We start from the raw sequence: 21257 nt of genomic DNA, 5'->3' as shown, positions 1-21257 counted from the left end.
AAAAGAGGGTTTTAATCAAATGTTATCTCTGTGTTTATGTAAAGGATGTGCTCTCTTCATGTCAAGGTTACAGAATTAAATAATTGCATTGAAAAAGTGATAATATGCCGAGCTCCAGTCACACCACCAGATACCGGGGGGGAACCTTGAATCGAGTACATTCTGCAAACCTTTCAATTTGCAACCTTACACTGCGTTCTGTGTGTGTGTGTCTGTGTGTGTATGTGTGTAGAATTTTGAGTGTGGTGGATTATCATGAATTTTCATGAATGTCTGCATTATACTGCCCTCCGGTGGCCAAGGTGCAGGAGTAGCACAATGTCCAGTGAATCAAAGCAAGAAATGTGGTCAAAGCTGTTTAATTATTTAAAATATATCACAAAATATGTTTTTGGGGGGAGAAGGAGGCAAGACTGGAATAGATTTATGAAACCTGAGCAAAGAATTCGATGGGGTCTAATTGACCACATGCAAGAAAATACCAAAACACGTCAGATAATGTTTGCCTTGCTCCCACTGTCTTAAAAAATGCGGTCCATAACGCAATCCCAATTTTATTCTTTGGACCTCTGTGGGTTAGGTTATCTGTTGTTTGCCTTCAGTTTCAGTTTATCTTCCAGCTCTTCAGTCCAAGGTTCATGCAATCGAGCCCACCATCCTCCACCCCATTAAACCTGACACTTTCACTCCTCTTAAACAAGCAAGGGAATACAGAATAAAGGAGTCAGAGAATTATATAGGTTTCATATCATGGGTAAATTCAAACGTGATTCATTTGCATAAAAGAGTGCTCGCAGCTATTCGTTGTGTAGAACTGCGCTTGGTTCATAGAAGGTTCAATATGCACTCCAGAGTGTCTCAACAGTTCAGTCGACTTGAAAAAAAAAAAAAAGTAATCAGTAAAGTATGCTGAGTTGCTACAAGGCTATTAGATTTATAAAGCTGAGTGTATATATTTTATTCTTTTCACCATTAAATGCGGAACTAAGTACTTGTGGGCACTTTTGTGCTATAGTAGGATTCAAAAAGCTATCAATTTTTTTTTTTTTTGAAAACAATAAAGTCAACGAACACAAACATCACCATAGCAGGCATATAAATTATAAAGCATATAATTGGCATTGATAAATACAGAATGTACACAAGGTAAACATTCTTACAATTTAGTTCAAGAGAATGTCTTTTTTTTTTCCCAATCAATATTTCAAAGGGAAATTGCTTTTATAATACGGCAAAACATAGCAGGGGTTATTTCAGGTCAATTTTCATCTAGCTCAGTTTGTTCCTTTTACCTAGACAGATCCATAAATCTAATCTCAGCAAGTAGTCATCCTTTATAAACCAATTCTATGAAGAAAAAAATAAATAAAATCAAACTCCTAGTGTCAGGTTGATGTGAAACAATCGAAGAGAAGTCAGAAAAGTAATGGAATGTCTTCTTGTATTTTATTTCAAACTTTCATTTCCACAATGGGAAACGGACAAAACATAAACCTACGGGTTTAATCATGCTGCATTTGAACATACATTTGCGGATGAGCAGCATAACTGAGCATGTGACAAGTCAGTGAACGTGCCAAATCTCCCACTGGCTTTGCCAAACAGTTGTTTCTGTCCTCAAGCATTTTCCCACTGCTTTGGCCTCTTCTTATCTCTGGGAAGCTGTGAAGACTACCATCACAGCCCTTGCTGCCTTTTGGATTGAAAATGTGGCAGGAAAATAATTCTTTCTCCAGGGAAGTGACTTTTCCGTTGCAAGATATCTATCCAGCTCTACATGACCGTCATTAAAAAGAAAAATAGGAAGCCCCTAATGTAACACAGAAACTTCATTTTTAGCACTTAAATATGTGCTTATGCAGGACGTTGGAAGATTTTGAAGGAGATTTGCATTACCTTGCTACTTGCCCAATCAATAATGTCCCAAAATTTAATAATACAATCATATCTGCAGGCTCAGCGAGCACTTAAAGTACAAAAAACAGGAATATTTTAATAGCTGTGCTAGCTCGCTAGTACAATGCTGCTTGTTAAAAATACAAAAATAGGTAGTTCGGCTTGGATTGGTCATTACTCCAAACCTCGCATTTATTTTATGATGGTCTTGACTAATTTTGAGGCTAGATGGATGCAGTGTACCTGCATAAAGCATGGAAAAGACTCCATTAGTTTGCGAACATGTGTGTGTGTGCATGGACAGTTTGCTGTGCAAGGTTCAGCTGGACATCAAATAATGGTGCACCATCAATCTCTGTCACGTTGGCCACAGAAGGTGCTGATGTGGGGGATGGGGGCAGAGGTTCTGTTCTGTGACAGCTCCAGACTACAGATGGGATGAGAGTATATACGAGTGAACAAAAGGAGGGGTTATAACCTTAAGGACAATACGAGGGATGTCTTTGTTTGAGGATTCTAGCAGCTATGAAGTGTGTGTGTGCATTTTTTGAAAGACTAGCATATGCAGAACGCACACGAGTGCAGTCACAGCATGTCATTGATGGAATCTAATCAAAAGAGAGAAGCAGGAAGAATATGATCCGTGTTTGTTGATGTTATCGTTACGATATGTTCCTTCGTTCAAAGCCACTGTGACACTGTCTTGAAAACGAGGTGAATGTCACCTTCTATTTCTGTCAACAGCATGCAAATATTGTTTTTAGATTTCAGTTTCGGTTCATACTTTTTCTTAATTGTCTGAAATGACACCACAACTTGCAGGTGCACATAATATTTGTTGTTCTAAGTCAACACTTTAATAACTCAACATGTGAATTATAATTACATAATACCTGCTATGTCCCGGTTAATTGTGGACTATGCAGTGTATTGTTACATTTAATATATTACAATTACATACTATATATGTATAATTACATTTAATATATTGTTTTATAATTTAATGTATTTATCACAATACAATGCAGAATCTTACAGTACAGTACAGTACGGTACAGTACAGTTGAATTCTTTCAGTATTGTATTTGTTTACAATGATTGAAAAGTGATTTTTTTTAATGGGCGCGGTGTTCAGGTCTATCTACCAATCAGGTGCGGTCTTCCGATTCTGTAGGCGGGAGCTGCATCTTCATCAACCAATCAGCACTCACCATTCGCAGCGCGTGGAGAAGTTAGCGCTCGGGTGCCAGTCTGGTCCGTAGCCACGATGGATACAATACCATGCATTTTGCTCGTCCTGCTTTCTTTAACAAGGATCCAGGAAAATAACGGTAACTAACTCTTAAGATCTTATAACGAGTTGTTTTTGCTGTGTTCCATATGTTTCTACTTTTTACACTGTTGCGAGTTTGGACGGAAAATCTCTTTGTTAAGAAACCCCAAGAAGCGGATTGTGTCAAACTAAGATGGCGCGGTGTCGGTGGCTATCCTGCTGCTGCCTGTCTGTGGAATGTTTATTGTCTAGGCGGAAAAAGCAATGAGGTGATAAAAAAAAACACTCTTGGGGTTAGGGGGTGAAGAGAAAAGCTCACGGTGTAAGTTGTAAGATTTTCTCGCTGCCACTTTTGGGGTTGCAGAAGTACATCCGGACTCTGTCCAGTTCCTCAAAAGGCAAAGTTGGCTGCATCACTGTTTGCTTATTTGTCAAGCTTTAGTTGTTCATTTACGTTGTGGAGGAACGTGTTTTTTTTAGAAGTATTTGAAGCAAATATTTGAACAAATCTCCGCAGGGAAGAATGTCATCGCTTCATGCACTTTAAATGTACCGTTATAGTTCGAGGCGACATTGTCGAGTTCACATTTAGTGGAATGGAAATACACTTGTTGACATTCCTGACTAGTTTCTTCAATTAGGTTTACGGATCAGTTTTGTTTTAACAGTTGGACGTTTGAAGCTTTTCTGAATGCTCCCTAACCGCCATGCATCGTTGACTGTTTATTAAACTTTATTACGTTTTAATAACGATTTGATTGCACGGACGTGCCATTTTGCATTATGTGGAACACCACTGGTTGAGTTATTTCATTATTAGCCTCACTTAATCCGCCCTGTTTATAGAGATGTGCTTAGTAACGTGCTTATCACGCATACCACCCTTTTTTGCTGCTGTGGAATTTTGCATTTCAGCGCGTGTTGCTCCGCGTGTTGCTTTTGAATAGAAACGCGCTGCGGTTTCAATTGAACAGTGCAAACCTTGTGCAATATGCAAAAAAAAAAAAAAAATGTAATAAGCTTGAGTTGTAACTGCAATGAAATATTCAACAGTTTTAAATGCAACCCATTGATTCATCCGCATTCACAAATGTTGCAACGTAACACACCCATTTGCAGTATATTGCTGATTGGCTCGTTTCATTAGTTAATGTGCATTACCAAAAAAAGGCGTTCTATCTTCGGAATATCCGATTGTGAGCTTTTCTATTGACTCAAGCGTTTTCTTTGTGTGTCTTCCCTTTGTGTAGAAAGCATGGGAGCCTGATCATGAGTGGAAGGCGCATGCTTTTCACGCACAGCATCCATGGGGGGCTGATGGCATCCTCCCCATGCTAAAATCAGAGCGGTGTCCTCACATAACACCCCGCTGCTTCAGAATTCGGGGAGGTTATCGAATTGATACGTTGGCTTTAAGACACGTGGAAAGCACATTCTTTGTCCTGCGATTGGATTGTCATGCTATGGCTCCACCGTAAAGGGGGGTTCCATCCTCCGCGTTAGTCAGGAATATGTAGAGAATATAAGTTAGCTAAAAAAAAAAAAAAAAATCCTATGCCTTTTTTGGTGATCCTAAAAAAAAAAGATGTATCCCCCTGCAGCTTACACGCCTGTTAACCGCAACATAAAGGCTTACGCTTGTCTTTAGGGTTCGTGTGTGGGGTTGTACACACGCACCCGTGAAAAACAGCCATGCAAACACCGGCAGTGGGTTAAATTAGGTGGTGTCACTATTGCGAATGGCATCCTAGTAGTTCCCACGTAATAGGCTGTGTCCTTGTTTTCTGTCACCCTCTTCTCCCTCAGCCTCCCATCCCCAGGCTCATTTGTCTGCTCAACATCACATGATCCTCCCCTCGCCCCCTTTTCGGAATAATAAATAACAGTGAGGATGTTGGAGATCCTTTTGGGAGGTTATCTCGGTAGTTGTGAGATTCCATTTAAGGCGGAAACCTCCTAATTTCAACCGAATCTGCTTTCATAGTTCTCTCGAGTGTGTTCTCGCAATATTTGGTGCTTGTATCGAGAAATTGACATGATCTTAAGGGATGTCCGGGCCACCGGCCAGGTGTTTCCACCAGACAATGATCCAGATGTTTCACCTTCCAGCATGTAAACAAAAGCAGAGACAGTAGATCCAACACACACTTTGCATGGTTGACTACACCGTCGTTCCTCCCGTCTGTTGTTATATTGTCCCGCGGGCTAGCTACCACCGTCGGTCCCAGCAGCGGAGAAATGCAAAGCATTCACGTGACCCTGGATGTCCGTTGTCTTGGCCCAAGGAACCACAACTAATTTGAGAGGTCGTCGTAGCTGTGCCGTTGGATTTGAGATGCAGCAAAGCGTTAATGAGTCACACACTCGCTCTGCTTTAATGAAGACTCTCGAGTTTTATTTGTAAAGCGGGAACATTTTCTTTGCCGGATTGGATACAGAATGAGGAAGGACTGAAGCAATACGTTATCGTAATGATATTTAAAGGAGTGATTTGTCACCAAAAGATTTTTCAGATGCCCCCCATGATTCTCCAGCCTCCCTGCTTAATTCATCGCAAATTGAGCCTGATTTATCGAAAACACTTTTTCTCCCCGTAGTAGTGAGAAAATCTGAGTTGTTTCTTGTCATTTTGCCGATCATCCACAGCTTGCAGACAAGCTCACAGACACCACAAAGGCTGTCTGTAAAAGACAGTTGCAGAGACTGATGAGTCAATGTATCTCATTGGCAGGCGCTCATGAAAAAGCCATTTGTAAATCTGTTCTGTCCAAACCTACAGATAGCTATAGCTACTGCCTTTTTTTTTTTTTTTTTTTCCTTGTTAAGGTGTTGGCTATTTCAGGGAAGCATTTCTTTGTCTGTGGATGATTCACTCTGTAGCTAATTGAGGCACAGTGGCCACTAAGGGTCTTTTGTTCGAACCAATTTTGTCTGACTCGACTGACCAGAGGACTGTATATAAAAAAGAAAATTGCACTCATCTTTCAGGAAGTCACAATAAAGTCATAAATTAAGCCACACTCTTTTTTGATACCAAAATTTTGATAAGATATTCGACGTAGCTTCAATTTTTTTTTTTTTTTATGTGTACGTCCAGCATTGTCAAATCTGATGAAGCAGAGAAAGAACATTTGGAATTATAGGATTTGTTATGGAAATGTTTTTGACTGGTTCCTGCAGCTGTCGTGACGTTGGCCTTTTAACCTTTTGATCGAACTGCTACATATTCATCAGAGAAGCTCTGATTCTCCTCCCATTCTCAATTTCTTTGTTCAATTAACAAAAAAAACCTCACATCACGCTGATGTAGTTGCAAAACCACAAATGTTAAAAGGCGTCCTTGCAAGTGTTTTATTTTTACCTTATAAAGGTATTCAAAGCACTCAGGCCGTCATTTCATTTACCTAATGATGATGTAACGTCAGGAATAACCGGGAGGTAAATCACGTTTAGAAGTTACAATTGATTTCCAGTTACCGGATATCAAGGACACTATCTGGTCCTCTGACCCTGTTGTAGTGTGAGACACAATTTAGTTTATATCACGCCGCTCTAGCAAGGACAAATAATTCAGCGGACAGATAGCTAGCTGGTCTCTTCTTCTTGCCCAGCATAAGCAAGAGCACAGATTTTGCAAGAGCACATCTGGTGTAGACAAAAGAGCCGGCCGGGCCATAATGAAACGGTGGAATGGTTGCTGGGGGGCAGGGAGGAGACGCTTTGTGGGGCCTTAACCTATGGAAATGACTCTCAAAGGTGAAAGGTCTTGCTCACACACTGGTCCACTCCCGTGAATGAGCTGAGGAATGAGATAGGGGGGCAGGGCAAGAAGCTGGCAGGAACTACTAAAATACACAATTTACGTGAGCTGCAGTTAAATTTAAGATAAGGTGTTTTGAAATGTCACTTCTTGCAGTTGAACATTTAGAATTCTTTTCAAGCTCCTCCTGTCAAAATTGGGCTTTTAAGTTTTTTAAAAGGACTTCGGTTCCTCTGACACATTTCTCCTTGTCAAGTCTTCAAAAGAAACGAGAAAGTACAAAAGACAGGGCATCTATATTTCAAGAGTTACTTAACATGCAAAAGTAGAGAAAAAGATTTAATCTAAGTCTTTCCCGTTCCATGTACCGTTTGGTATTTATAAGCCAAGCTTCAAGATAAACTCTTGTGACTTCTTAAACAATGATTGAGCACATTTATTCAGCGGTAATTCGATTACTGCTTCGGGTACTTAAAGCTTTTGTGTTCGTGTTGGCCTTCGAACCACGTGTGTAACAATATTGTTAAGGGTTGGTAAAATTAAATTCATATTGATTCGTGAAATATGAAACCACTTTTTTCCCCTTCTATTTACTGAGAGGCTTTTGGCTTTTAATTTCAAGAGCCTTGAGGGGATGCTGGAGACAACGGTTGGTCAGAGTGGTTTATTGACGAGAGGACAAAATGATTGAGATACACCGCATTGTCGAAAATAAATGTTCAAGTGTTTGTGCCAGACATTTTATTTCACCCTGAGTCTTAATCATTCCGTTCAGCAAGATAAACGCTTTGGAGATTCTGTTCAAAAACATACTTTGAATAGTCCTACAGACAAAGCAAATAAAGAAAACAAAATGTTGCATTTTATTGGTTTTCGTTCAAAAACAAAAAAGCATGAAAAACAGAAATCGGCACAGGAAGCCCGAGCCGGAAACGTTTCTTGCCAAATGCACTGTAAATGATTCCCATGACTCACTAAATGAGTAACTCAAGAGGAAACATGATTTGTATGGCATGCAAACAAACAAAAAAAATAAAAAGCAAGCCATCAGTAGAACAGCGTGAGTCACATCAGAAACGCATTCAAATTTTACTTTTATGCTATGAATAGAAATTAAAGTTATCCTTCCTGGTAGCTGGCATGAATGAATGTGCTTTTATGATACAAATTCTGTTTGGTAAAATTTTGTACACGTCTTGAGGTCTTTTTCTCTCGAGACGGACGTAGCAGAAAAATTTGAGCTGGCTGAATTTATATAACAAAGGTGTTTGGCATTTTTATTATTATATTATTATTTAAATCACTTGCAAGATTGGTTAGAAAGAAAACATTCCAACAAATTGAGCAAATATTTGTGTTCTATTACAGTTACGCACACAAACCAATTTGCATGTCAACTAGCAACATGCTTCGAAAAAAGCCAAAACAGAGACACCAAACTTCCGTTAACATATTTTGGCGATCTGCTGCACGAGTTAATTCCGTGAGGTTTGTGCCAGAGAGGAACAACGAGAGGGAGAAGACCTCTGGTTTTATGCCAGGTGACTTTCATGACATCACTTAATCATAATTTTTTTTTTAAATGAGGGATTTACTCAGATGGCCTACCGTATGTTGTCGTAGTGGCAACATCTTCTGGGGCTTCCAACTTCTGATCGTGAGCTATATACAGTAAGAAACTGTCAGTATTCACACCTACGATCTACTTCCACTTTTTTTTTTTTTTTTTTGTGAACCGCCGCTGCCGCGGGGTAATCATTCGTGCCTACTTAAGTGTGTCTTTTTTTCCCCCCTCCGTTGTTGGCAAAAAGGCGATGTAGCATGAGGCACTTTAAGACAGGCGGAGAAAAGCCGAGATGGAAGCTTCATGCGGCAGAAGGGAGAGATTTTAGAAGCTCCATTTAGCTTTTACTACGAGAGGATGTTGTGGTTCAGTCGCTGACGATAGCTTTAGGTTCCATTGTTGCCTGGCTGCCGCAATATTCACACGGTTAAATTGTTCACGTGACATAATAGTAGTAAATGGCCTTGAATAAAATAAGTGAGCGGTCAGTGAAGAAATACGGTAGTAATAAATTAGAAGGCAGATGTTATGATATTTGTGATTTATATTAAAGTTGGCCGTATTTCCCATAGGCCGCTGAAGCCATTTTTCTTAGCTAATAATAAATAAGATTACCATTTCAGCCATTCACCGGTGTCTCGTGGAACTGTAACAATCGGTCGTGAATTCAAAGCTGTATTTGCTTGAGTTGACGGGAAATTGCAAAGAGGCTTTAAGAAGAACTAATACACAATTTCTCTGAAATAAAAGAAGCCTTGGAAGTAGCAGACTTTTTGGTCCATGTTTTGTTTGTTTAGTCTGCCTCTCCAACTGGCGTCATTCAAAGCTCTGTTTTAGATTAAGTCAACTGTATCGTAACTGAAACTGGCCTTGTCTGCCGTTTCATATTTCTCAAAGGAATACAACTTTGGAATCCCTCTGTGAAAAAATAATAATATTTGAGAGCTGTGTACAAATAAATTACTGGTAGTACTAGATATTGAAGGAATGTTCCAAACGACTGCTGCCATGTTTGTTTTTCGCAGTCTTGTATGAACTGGGAGAATTCACAGGTAATTCTTACTTGACATTACGGGGAAGTTATTTTGTTGTCTAGACAGTTTTCTGGGCGTGTTGCTCTCCCGATTTGACACACACAGTTCGAGTCACAGTACCTCTGTGTCATCTGGCTTTTATTGAGCTGTCTGGTGTCTTGAGTCTTTTTCCAACGCACCGCCCAAAACATCACGCAAATACTTTGGAACTGCCTGTCTGGACTTTACCCTCAACACAAGTTCATTTCCAGGATAAGGAAGTCTGCTGGTAGATGAAATCATTCCTTGACTCAGCGACTATATATATATATATATATATATATATGTGCCTGTGATTACTTCTATAAAGATCTTGTCTTAACTGATGTGTTGTTTTGCTTTTGTCTAATCAGTCGCGACTGATCTATCATTGAGCTAATGTCTGCTTTGTGCTAGAGGGAAGGACATTTTAATGATAATGAAAAAATGAGGACAGGCCTACATGAATTCAGGACTCACAGTAAGAGACTGATTGGTGGGACTGTCCGTTACAAAAGCAAAAAAAAAAAAAAGAAGCTTTCACATGAACAGTATGGGTGAGTTGATTTTGCACGAAGGGGAAGTGTTAAAAACGACCTAACCTCAAACGCATTAGTCAGAATGAAACAATAATGGAGAAGAATGTCTCATTTATTTCATTGTAAGTATCATTGGAAAGGGCCATTAGCATTTGACGATTTATTCATTGCAGATTATGAATGCATGTCGTTCCCTTTCTCATGGCTTGAAAATTGCCTTTGGAGTACCACCACTAATTTCCCCAAGAGCTGAGAGTCCTCGTGATAATGGTAGAGAAGTGATCTACACACAGTTTGGTGTTTTCATCGTTGGTGGTCGTAGTATGCGGAGGTGTCAAATCTAGGTCCAGAAAGTAGAAACCCAACTTTGACTACCATAAAGCTTCTCAAGATGGGATTGAACTGCAGTCGGTCGGGGAGATAATTACATCTTGCCAGTCAGCAGTTTTGCTCCGCAGCTCCAATGTCAATCGTTGAGTCATGGGCAAGGCACGCAAAAAGCGCAAAGCCGAAGCTGAAGGCCCCACGTTAAGCAAGCGTTCATTTGGACTGAGGTCTGGATTCACATTAAACCATTCCATCTTCTCCACTTCCACATTCTGGAGGTGCCCTTTGATGGCGTGCTAATATCCTGGGGGTTCCAGTTCCGTCTCAGATACCAGTTAGCATTGCATAGCTATCCCCATCACACACTGAGTAAAAAAATTTCGTTTTAGTGCACTCTAAACAGCAACAGTGTTGTACAAGTATCATTTAAGTGACGTATCGTCTCAGTCCGTCAAAGAGTTTCCATGCCGGAAAGTTCCAAAAATGTTTTAACTACTTGTCTGCAGTAGGGCTGCTTGGAAAAAAATATTAATCACGATTATTTTAGTAATAATTGAAATCCCGATGACTCAAACAATTGTATGTTTAATTGTACAAAAATATGAAGCACTTTTGTTTATGTTTAAAAACCGGAATGAATGAATAGTAATAGTAAGACGAGGAGGATGTTACTATAGATCTTAAATTTTGTAGGTCATAGTATTGGCAGGCTCCCAATCTTCCCACTACTACTTGTTCTTGGTGGAAGCCACGAGATATATAAACATTCACATTTGTATTTATTTATTTTTGTTGCTGTAGTAGTAGTTCGAAGTGTTTTGCAGAGACTTTCTTTCTTTTCCCAAACTATTGATTTGTCTTTAAAGGAACAACGTGACAATGTATTTGACATCATTTGCAACTCAGCGGCCATTTCTTCTTCTTTCTTTTTCCCTCCAGCCCTCCAGTGTCACTGCGAGCGCTGCACTGCCAACTCGAGCTGCACAACAGATGGCGTCTGTTTCGTCAATATCCGCAAGACAGGCAACCGGTTAACGACGGAGCTGCGCCAGTGCGTTTCCGAAAAAGAACTGTTCCCGCGGGATCGCCCCTTCATCTGCGCCCCATCCTTCAAGCATGACACAGGCCTTTATCCCATTTGCTGTACCACCGATTATTGCAACAAGGACCCTGACCTCACCGTTTTCCCTAGTGAGCCCGTACTTAATTCTTTGAATATTTTCATACGGTTCCCACAAGAAACGGATTGAGCATAAAATGCCATTTGGAAAACGAAACAGTTTACTGTTAACGAAATACGAACAAATGCAATTATTTGGATAATTGTAGAATATTTGCTCACAGATAACCTCCACCTAAATCCTGATTTTTTTGGGGTCTGAAAAGTAGACATGATGTGGCAGTGAGCTATCAAAGGCTTTCAATTTCCTGAACTAGCTGAAATTCCTGTCTGAGCCGTTGTATTTTTTTGAGGACAACTTTGAATCATTTGAAGTCCTGAAAAACAACATTCAAACAACAACGCAAAATGTCTCGTGTGTGTTTCCTCTTCTGTTCCCGCAGTCCCGACTGCAAAAACGCCGTCTCTGGGACCCGTGGCTCTGGCTGCAGTGATTGCTGGGCCAGTGTGTATATTCTGCTTGCTGCTGGCTTTGGCATTCTACATCTGCCACTGCCGGGGGCTAGGCGCTGGGGGGGCAGGGGCCCACCATCACCACCACCACCGCGTGCCCAATGAGGAGGATCCCTCCATGGACCACCCCTTCATCTCTGTTGGAACAACACTGAAGGACCTCATCTATGATATGACCACCTCGGGTTCAGGATCTGGTATGCTCCTCCTGATTATGTAACCTGAATCTTACATTTGGAGTCGTGCAGTTCGGCCGCTTTCATAATCACATTAAATATGTATAATATACACTGACTCATACTTGACCGGAGGATCAACAACGAAGTAATTAAGAGCATAGTTGCAATATTTACACTTTTCTCGCTCACATACTCATCGGTTCTGGCTCCAGTCATCTCTCTGTGGAGAGTGTGGCACCTCTCGTATGCTGCCAAGAGAGCGCTTGGTGCCAGTCCTTCTAGCTATTTACACCATATTGCACAATGTGCAATTGAGCATGTGACTGGCGCAATGTGTAAATGTGAGGTGTGGCGTAACTCTCTGGGCTTTTTTTTTTTTAATTACTTTTCTCAGACTGTGTGTTGCGGTCTGTTATTATCACCAGAGGAGTTGAAATGAATTCTTGTTTGCCAATTTTTTTATTGAAGCGTGTAAGCTAGATAAACCTTTCCGCTGTTTAATTTTGATTTTAAATAGACGTTTGTTTTTTTCGACAGGTCTGCCACTTCTTGTCCAGAGAACCATTGCTAGGACCATCATCCTCCAGGAGAGCATAGGGAAAGGGCGTTTTGGGGAGGTGTGGCGAGGTAAATGGCGTGGCGAGGAAGTGGCTGTCAAGATTTTCTCCTCCCGGGAGGAGAGGTCTTGGTTCCGAGAGGCTGAGATCTACCAAACCGTCATGCTGAGACATGAGAACATTTTGGGCTTCATCGCTGCAGACAATAAAGGTGAGTGATTCCAAGATTATTCTTATATCCTATTCGGAGGCGCTTATTCTATGTGGAAGATTAAATTCAACATCCGGTAGAGCTGTATAAGAAAAATATTTCAGAGATGAATAGAAAAAAATAAATGTGGAAAGTCTGATAGGGCACCTCAAAGCTTAGCGATCAATTCAAGGAGCCTTAAAATAAATCTTTCTGATGATGCGCTCATCTGCGTTGGCTGCTTGAATACAGGTGAGCCTTGAGATTTCAGCGTACAAAGGGAACTTGCTTAAGGTGAAGACGTGCAGGCGGTTGTTCGGCGGGAACGGGCAGGCTGCTAGACGGTGTGGAGGAGTAAAGCTCCCCAGTGAAGACGCGGCAGACATTAACATCGACGGAAACACACGAGCGTACACGCGAACAAACATACACACGTTATTTTCCGATTGGAGGATTCTGAAACCGAGATGAGAGGGAACGCAGAAACGCGGGTCTTCATCAAGACTGTCGCAGTGCAGTACCAAGTAATGGCGGCTTATTATTCCCTCCACTAACTGCCCATTTAAATGGGCCTTTTGAGACCTCGAGAAAACATTTTATGGCTTCAAGGTTGCCACACGGGACCCGAGTTAAATGTATACAGTACTCTGCATGCCACATTTGAGTTGAGGATTACTTGTACATTGTATTGTTTTTGTTGTGGATTCAATAAATTTATTCTTCTCTGTAGATAACGGGACATGGACTCAACTGTGGCTGGTGTCTGACTACCATGAGCACGGCTCTCTGTTTGACTACCTTAACCGCTACACGGTCACCGTGGAAGGCATGATCAAGTTGTCTCTGTCCACAGCTAGTGGCCTAGCCCACCTTCATATGGAAATCGTTGGGACACAAGGTGAGCGTAGCCGCCAATATCAATTCTTATCTCGCATCTTACTGTCGAAATGACGAGTTCATTCATAGAATGTGGTAAATTTAACGAAACCTTTTCAATAAAGCAAGGCTGTTGAATGCTTTTGTACGTTTCCCATCAAGTCCGGCGAGAGAAAATAAAAGTCACTGAAAATAGCATCGGTTTTTATCCCATGTTGAAAAACTGCCTGAGCTTCTACACACACAAATCGAAAAACTTGAACTTGCCAGAGGCTAAAGGCTCCAAACGAAAAGAGCCTCTCCAAACTGTCAAAAACCTGTTTTGTGTTTCACCCAGTCAAGCATCTTGGGAGCGAGTGCAATATTCTAAACTATGTGAAAGAGAAAATATATTTTTTAATGCAAGGGTTTAAGTATTAAGTGCTTCAAAGAACTCCTGATTTCTTTAAATTAGCTAAAGTGCCCAAAATGTATCTACTTATTTCCCTTACCCGCAGCAGTCCATGAAAAATTTGTCAATCATTACTATTTGATTGGACCGTATTCCGATTGCTCGTCTATCCCGTTTAATACGACGCAACTGACTTAAGCAATTTGGCTTCTGTGTTGTTGCTCCCTCATCACTTTGAAGCTTTTTAAGGCCGTTTACAAACTATCTGGGACTCCATCACGCTACACCCAGAAAGATCACGGAAAGCATTCTCGCCGATCTTTCAAGTCGTGGTTGTCTGAGCAATTTGGCCTTCGGAATGTTAAACACGGCACACGTTTGTCGGGAGTATTGCGTACGTTAGCGATAACAGCACGTGGAAAATGAACTCCAGGGTCAAAAGGAAGTACTGCAACAAACCACATTGTATTTATCCCGTCAAAAATTAGCCTGATTGTCGGTATTGTCAAGATAGACTTGGACTTTTCTTGAGCATTACAAATGGTTAATTGATTAGCGAGTAAACGCTATCTACAATTCCCCCCCTCCAGGTAAACCAGCGATTGCTCACCGAGACCTGAAATCAAAGAACATTCTGGTGAAGAAGAACGGAACGGGCTGCATTGCAGATTTAGGTCTAGCTGTCCGCCACGACTCGGCCACTGACACGATTGACATTGCTCCAAATCACAGAGTGGGAACCAAAAGGTAAAGTGGGGGCAATCACTTAAGATGTGCCGGAACTTTTAATGCTAGCTAAAATCAAACTTGAAGAGACAACTTTTGTCATTTTTTTCCTAACCATCATTGCCACATGCCAACCATCCATTACTGTTGACAGTCCTCCCAATCTAGATCAATAATTTCCGCAGAATTAAGCAGCTGTGATGCTCTTTAGTTTTTTTTTGCATGATAGGATAATATTTACTTTATCATCCAATTTGTATACATGCATTCCATCTTCATACAGTGTGATTAAAAAGAAGCAAGTTCCTTTTGGGAACTAATAAAGCGTGTTCTAACGCTGTTTATTTAAAAAGCCCAACAAACAATCTGTTTGATTGTATTTATAATTTATTACACTGATTGCAATCCCTTAAGGGGAAATTCAATTTACACTCTGCAGTAGTTTGCGTTGCGCAGCCAGGCTGGCAAGTCGAGATGTCGACTTGTTTTTTTTTTTTTTTTGGGGCATTTTGCAGACTTTTATTGCTCTGTCTGGATACATCCCGAATCATTTCATTAACTCAACTCCCAACAAAGATGGTGTTTTCAAATAATAGATTCTACATGGCCCGTGTTTTTTCTTTCCAGGTACATGGCACCAGAAGTACTGGACGACTCCATAAACATGAAACACTTTGAATCTTTCAAGCGAGCTGACATCTACGCCATGGGATTGGTCTTCTGGGAGATTGCCAGTCGCTGCTCCATGGGAGGTGAGATTGCAGCGTGCGGGTTACTCGTATAACTGGAAGATTGACAAATTGACCGCATGATTGACGGCTAAACGGAACATAAGAATACGGTTATTTGTCATTTTTGACACCTCCGTTATTAGGGACGGGGTGAAAAAGCATAGCAGGCAGAACACAAGAAGAAACATCATGGGATTTGACCTGTTTTTAAATATAATTATTCTTTCAGGAATCCATGAGGACTACCAGCTGCCGTACCATGACCTGGTTCAGTCAGATCCATCGGTGGAGGAGATGAGGAAGGTGGTTTGTGAGCAGAAGCTTCGCCCTAACATTCCCAACCGCTGGCAGAGTTGCGAGGTAAAAAAAAATTAATAATAATAATATTTGTTCATTTTTATTTTATGTTAAACTCAACTCAATAAACTTCAACTTTGTCGTCTGATCTCTCCGCAGGCGTTACGCGTCATGGCCAAGATCATGAGAGAGTGCTGGTATGCCAACGGCGCCGCCCGGCTCACGGCGCTACGGATCAAGAAGACCCTCTCCCAGCTAAGCCAACAGGAAGGAATTAAGATGTAGACCGCAGACTACCAAAACACGCAAACACATTTCTGACTGGCATCCATATCATTAGCATTACATCGTTTCGACATTGCGATTCATTCGATTTTCCTCTCCTCCGGATCTGAAGGAAAGCTCAGACACCAGTGGTGTCTGTTCCTCACCCTGAACTCACCTAAACGTGAGTTTCGCAATTAAAACCCAAGACCTGAATCCGCTGACGGATGGATCAACGGCTGAATCTGACGAGGGACGTCTGCATTAAAGGAAGCCTTTGCCCATTTTCCTCCATGCTCCTTTGACTCATTAAAGGAAAACTTTTCAAGACCCATTAGGGCAACAGGAAGACATCCAGTCGCGGGCATTCATCACTCAGACATCCTCAGGTAGATGAAACAGCAGACAGTCAGCTGGTACCACCCGAGAGACCACTGAGCTGCCTTACATATTGATCGCCTCATTTGTATATTAGCCTTTCATTCTTCACTGTAAGCTACTCGCGTTCATTCACTACTTTTTTTTTTTGGATCTCTCACGGTCCACAGAGACGATTTACAAACAAAAAACTGCGCATTCTTTAAAGAATGTCGTGATGTGATACAAAGTGCTCCCGCAACACTAATGAATTCTAGTAGTGGGTCAACCATCATTAGTTTGACTGCAGTGAGAAATAAACACCACGGGGTAATCGTTTCTAATCGGCCTAGTTTAAGCAAACCGATGCTTTTTGAACTCAGAAAGCAGAAAGTCAGTTGTGATTCTTTAAAGTATTTTTGTTGTACTGGGAGCAGCAAAGGGAAGTTGTTGTCTGCCAGGACAATTTGGAAAGTCGTTTTGATCGGGATTATTACTCATCGTAGATGTTGGATGCGAGTATACTGAGGACTGAAGCACGGACCAGAATTAAGAGCAGGTCCAGTTCGAATTTGGTGCAAAAGTTGCACCTGGTTTTGATTTTCTTGTTGACATGTTATTTCCCCATCTCCGCTTGTATTATCACAGAGATGGAAAGGTCAGTTTAATTTATTGTTTTTTTTTCCTTTTCTTTTTTGATTGGCAGGGCATCTTGTTTTTCCTCCCCTTTTGAATACTGGACATGATGACCTCATTCAGTTTTTGGCAAACATGCTGCACCATATGCAATTACCAGTAGAAGATAAATGGGTATTTTCTATATGCTAAAAATCACAAACAACAACAACAACAACAATCAGTTGCCGCCATGCCTTCCAGTTCAGCTGTTACCGGAAAGTGCCAGTGCTAAAAAAAAAAAAAAAAAGAAAAACTCATGCCAGCTGCTGTGCAAAGCATTTGTTTTTGTTGTGTATGCAGCTGCTGTTTGTTTGTGTGTGTGTATGTGTGTGTGAGAGAGGAGGCCGAGCGTACAGTAGCTCGAACTATGCACACCCAAAAAGTTCTGAAGGAAAAGATACGTCACAGCGCACAACACCAACAACAACAACAACCCAGCCTCGACCCTCTGGTGCCATTTCACGACTCTGAACACACAAACGCCTCAGCAAACAACTCTATGCCCGATGGCCGCATGTTCTGGAGGCAAACAGCGTAAGAAAAACATTTAAAAAAAAAAAAATTTGAATACAATCTGTTGGATTTCATGTCAAACGTCGTCTTGGAAAATATTGTGCAACAACATCTACGTTTCAAAGTAGGACAAGCCATAGGTTGGAAATGTAAATATATTTTCGGGGTACGTTATAACATCGATGAAAAGCAGAATTATCCTTGTGAGTCTTTAGGGACCAACGACATTATGTACATATGCAAGAGGTCATGCAAAAAAACTAGAATCGATCAATATGTTGTTCACTATTCGCGTCAAATCACCCTTTTAACTAGCACAACTAAGAATTGGAAATTTAATTAGGTCCATGTATTTTGTTTTTGCACCGATTCGGACAAAAACATGACGTGCTTGAAAAAAATTGGCTCCACAACGCCGCCATCTCTGATTAAAATATGCCCAATTTAATTTTGCAAGTGGATCTCAGTCTACTGTAGAGCCAAAATCACATGTAGCAACCGGTGTCACTCTTTGGAGTCGTTTTTGTTTTGCTGCCAAGATTCCTCTAATGTACATTGTTTGCATTTGCTCTTTATGTCAAAAGCCATTGTAATACCGAGACCAAAACATTCATTTCAATGCAGCTTTTTACATGGCCAATAGAAATCACTTTAACCTCCCTCGCCCTTCCGTGTTTGTTTCCAACGTTTGTTCTAATAGCTTTGTGACGTATCGACATGTTTGTCCCGCGCTGCCGTTGGATGTAAATATCCTCGCATATGTTCAAATCCAGTTATTCTGTTCCATCAAGGTTGTCATTCTTAGTTGAAATTATTTTTTCCCCCTACATAAATTCAAGGTAATCTGTGATTGGTTGTTTTTCCTCAGGCTTGGTGATTTCATATCGTTACTTAGTTTGGAGATCGGCAAGGCCTTGTCAATTATTATAATTTGGTGCCGTCTTCTCACTTGTGTTGATTAAGAAGGAACAGGACTGAAAGTTGTTTCACGCTACAAGAACTCAAGTGGTTTTTATTTGTGCTAACAAATTGAATAAGGTTACTGACTGGAATGATGGACTGATCTGTGTCTAGGCTCTGGAGGATTGGCGGGGTTGGTGAGATGAGAGCAAAATTTAGGGTGGCTTGTGTGTTCCATTAGCAATGTCATTTCTCTGGGATTATAAAAAAAAAAAAAAACTGCAGCACCTCTGGTATGTGTCAACTCGGATAACTGTCATCTTGTCTTAAACGTCACCAGCAGCCTTGTACTTTTTTTTTCCTTTTCTTTTCAAAGCCCAAGGTGACTTAAGTGTACAAAACACATTTGACGTGATCTTGTTGGTCTTCACCCAGCAACTCTGTACGACCTCGATTCTTTTGTTGTTTTTCTGTCTTGTCATGCATTCCATGTGCTCGAAAAGTCATCGCTACAAAGGCCACCACTTCACTGCAGTTTGCAGCTCAGCTCAGGTTTCACTTGACTGAAACTGCGCATTTATATTTCATTCCGAGTTAACGTTTGAAAAGGATACGCAGGCACAAACAGGGATTGTACATTTCAAAACTTCAGTTTTGGCCGATTCATCGGCCACTATAAGCCACAAAAATCGGTTGATTTTTCACTATAAAATATGATTAGTCAATCCCTACTGCAATGTTTTATTATATATATTAGAAGTGACTTTTTACAGCTTGGTCCACTTCTATATGTTTCTTTGAATTCAAACCAATTCAGGTCTCTTAAAATGGCTGCAAATTGCGTTTGCAATTTGCAAATTCAGACGTGAGCTGCAATCTCTGAGCCACTTTGTGTCTCCCAAGCCTGTCAGGTGTACTGTATGCCTTTTCTTGAAAAAATATTTATTTTCCTGCTCTAAAAAGAGGGACACCGAAAACTATGCCAGCAGCGCTACCACCTCAGACCATAAACAGCTGTGAATGTATCGAGCCAGCATCCGAGCATGTACGACCAGTTGGAGCTCAACCTGCGTCACAACCCAAAGGTCGCGGCGGCAGTTTGTGAGCATGCAAATATCCGCAACACTGGTCGTCCTCTCTTTTCTTATGCAAAAACCGCCAGAGCATCGGAAAGCGGTTCAGGAAATGAGCAAGTTGTAGCCCACCGCTCACCAACAGGGATTTAAATATGACTCAGAGAAGGCTTGGGTCAGAAAGTGATTGGAAAGGCTGCAGTTAAGTTGTTGTGGCAAAGTAGCAGAAAGCTTTATTATCTGTTTTTTTATTCATTACGTTTTTAAATGCCAAGACTGCACATGATTGACCATTCGCTTTTTTAGAAACACAGGCGGAGCTAGAGGGGGGGGCGCGGGGGCACTGCCCCTCCCAGAAATATGTTTGGACCCCCAGGTGCCACGACAGATCATTGATTTTCATTTTTCAACATTTTCACAAAATACTATACTAATTTTTTTTTTTGAGGGGGTAAAAAATAATGTTTTGTGGACCCCCTCACATATACTTGACCCCCCCTCCCCTCCCGGAGGAGAAACACTCTAGCTCCGCCAGTGTGCAGAAGTCATCCAGAAGCTAAACATCGTCATAATCAACCTTTAAAAAAAAAAAAAATTCGAAAAGAAAATACCTCCATTTTAAAAGACCAATGTGTTTTACCTCACTGTATATATATAGTCTTTTTGTTTACTCCGATTTGTTTTATTTCTATGAAATGTTTAAGAAATTAAAGAGAAATTTTGTTTTCTTTCTTCTGTGGTACGTTTTTTTTTTTCATCACGCGGCATCGTATTGTATTTTGTGAGTCCAAACATTGATGGAACGTTGCCATTCATGCTCTGTGTATGACCCGTTTTGGTAGTGTTGTCGTACGTCTGCTGTACAGTCAAAAGTGCTTTACAGATGTCAAGCCCCATTCTGAGCTCTGCTACAAATGCCTTGTTCAATATGCTCTTTGTCTTAAAACTAAACGAGAGGGGGATTTAAAAAAAAAAAAAAAAGTCAACGTGGTGTTGGTGTCGCCACGTGACCCCTCTTGGATTTCTAAACATAATATCTTGACTTTTTTTATATAGTGTGTACAGGTGAATGAGAGATCATAGGAACTAGAGGACTGAAACATGTTAACTTTTAACATAGCTGGAGTAGAAAATGGTGTGAATAAAGAATGTTTCACTACATCTTTGATGTTTTTTTTGTCACCACTGAATAGCATATGTACAATCTTTACAATTTTTGTCATAAAAACAAGAAAATGCATTTATACAGCCAAACATCTAAACACATTTTCGCTAAGCAATGCTTTAAAACTGTATTTTAATCCATTTAAATGTAGTTAAAACATCTGATTGGTGCAAAACTTTTTAAAAAATATTTTATATGGTCTGCCTATAGCGCACAGATTTTGACCTACTGCGAGTGTGTCTAATCGATGTTTCACTGTACGATCACTTAAAAAGTCAGTTTCCCATGCCGTGTCTCCTTTTAAAGCTTTATTATC

The 21257-nt window shown here is 40.7% G+C and overlaps 1 protein-coding gene across 1 annotated transcript; it reads left to right on the top strand.

The window, feature by feature from the left end:
• The first annotated feature begins 3129 nt into the window (after positions 1-3129).
• On the top strand, positions 3130-20937 carry tgfbr1b (transforming growth factor, beta receptor 1 b). The gene is made up of 9 exons (XM_049749511.1): positions 3130-3227; positions 11351-11602; positions 11975-12241; positions 12761-12991; positions 13701-13868; positions 14828-14984; positions 15591-15715; positions 15924-16054; positions 16151-20937. Exons 1-9 carry the CDS (start codon positions 3164-3166, stop codon positions 16274-16276), a joined length of 1521 nt encoding a protein of 506 aa, XP_049605468.1. The 5' UTR covers positions 3130-3163; the 3' UTR covers positions 16277-20937.
• The last annotated feature ends 320 nt before the right edge of the window (positions 20938-21257 follow it).

This window comes from Syngnathus scovelli, chromosome 18, assembly GCF_024217435.2.
Source record: "Syngnathus scovelli strain Florida chromosome 18, RoL_Ssco_1.2, whole genome shotgun sequence".
Taxonomy (NCBI): Eukaryota; Metazoa; Chordata; class Actinopteri; order Syngnathiformes; family Syngnathidae; genus Syngnathus; species Syngnathus scovelli.
Note: the sequence above shows the minus strand (reverse complement) of the source record. Positions and strands in the feature narration are given on the sequence as shown.

Bases quoted from the DNA above. Each gene is read 5' to 3' on its own strand.
- tgfbr1b (XM_049749511.1), top strand. From the start codon at position 3,164: ATGGATACAATACCATGCATTTTGCTCGTCCTGCTTTCTTTAACAAGG. The intron at 12,992-13,700 runs GTGAGTGATTCC...TCTTCTCTGTAG, and splicing joins CATCGCTGCAGACAATAAAG to ATAACGGGACATGGACTCAA. The intron at 13,869-14,827 runs GTGAGCGTAGCC...CCCCCCCTCCAG, and splicing joins GGAAATCGTTGGGACACAAG to GTAAACCAGCGATTGCTCAC.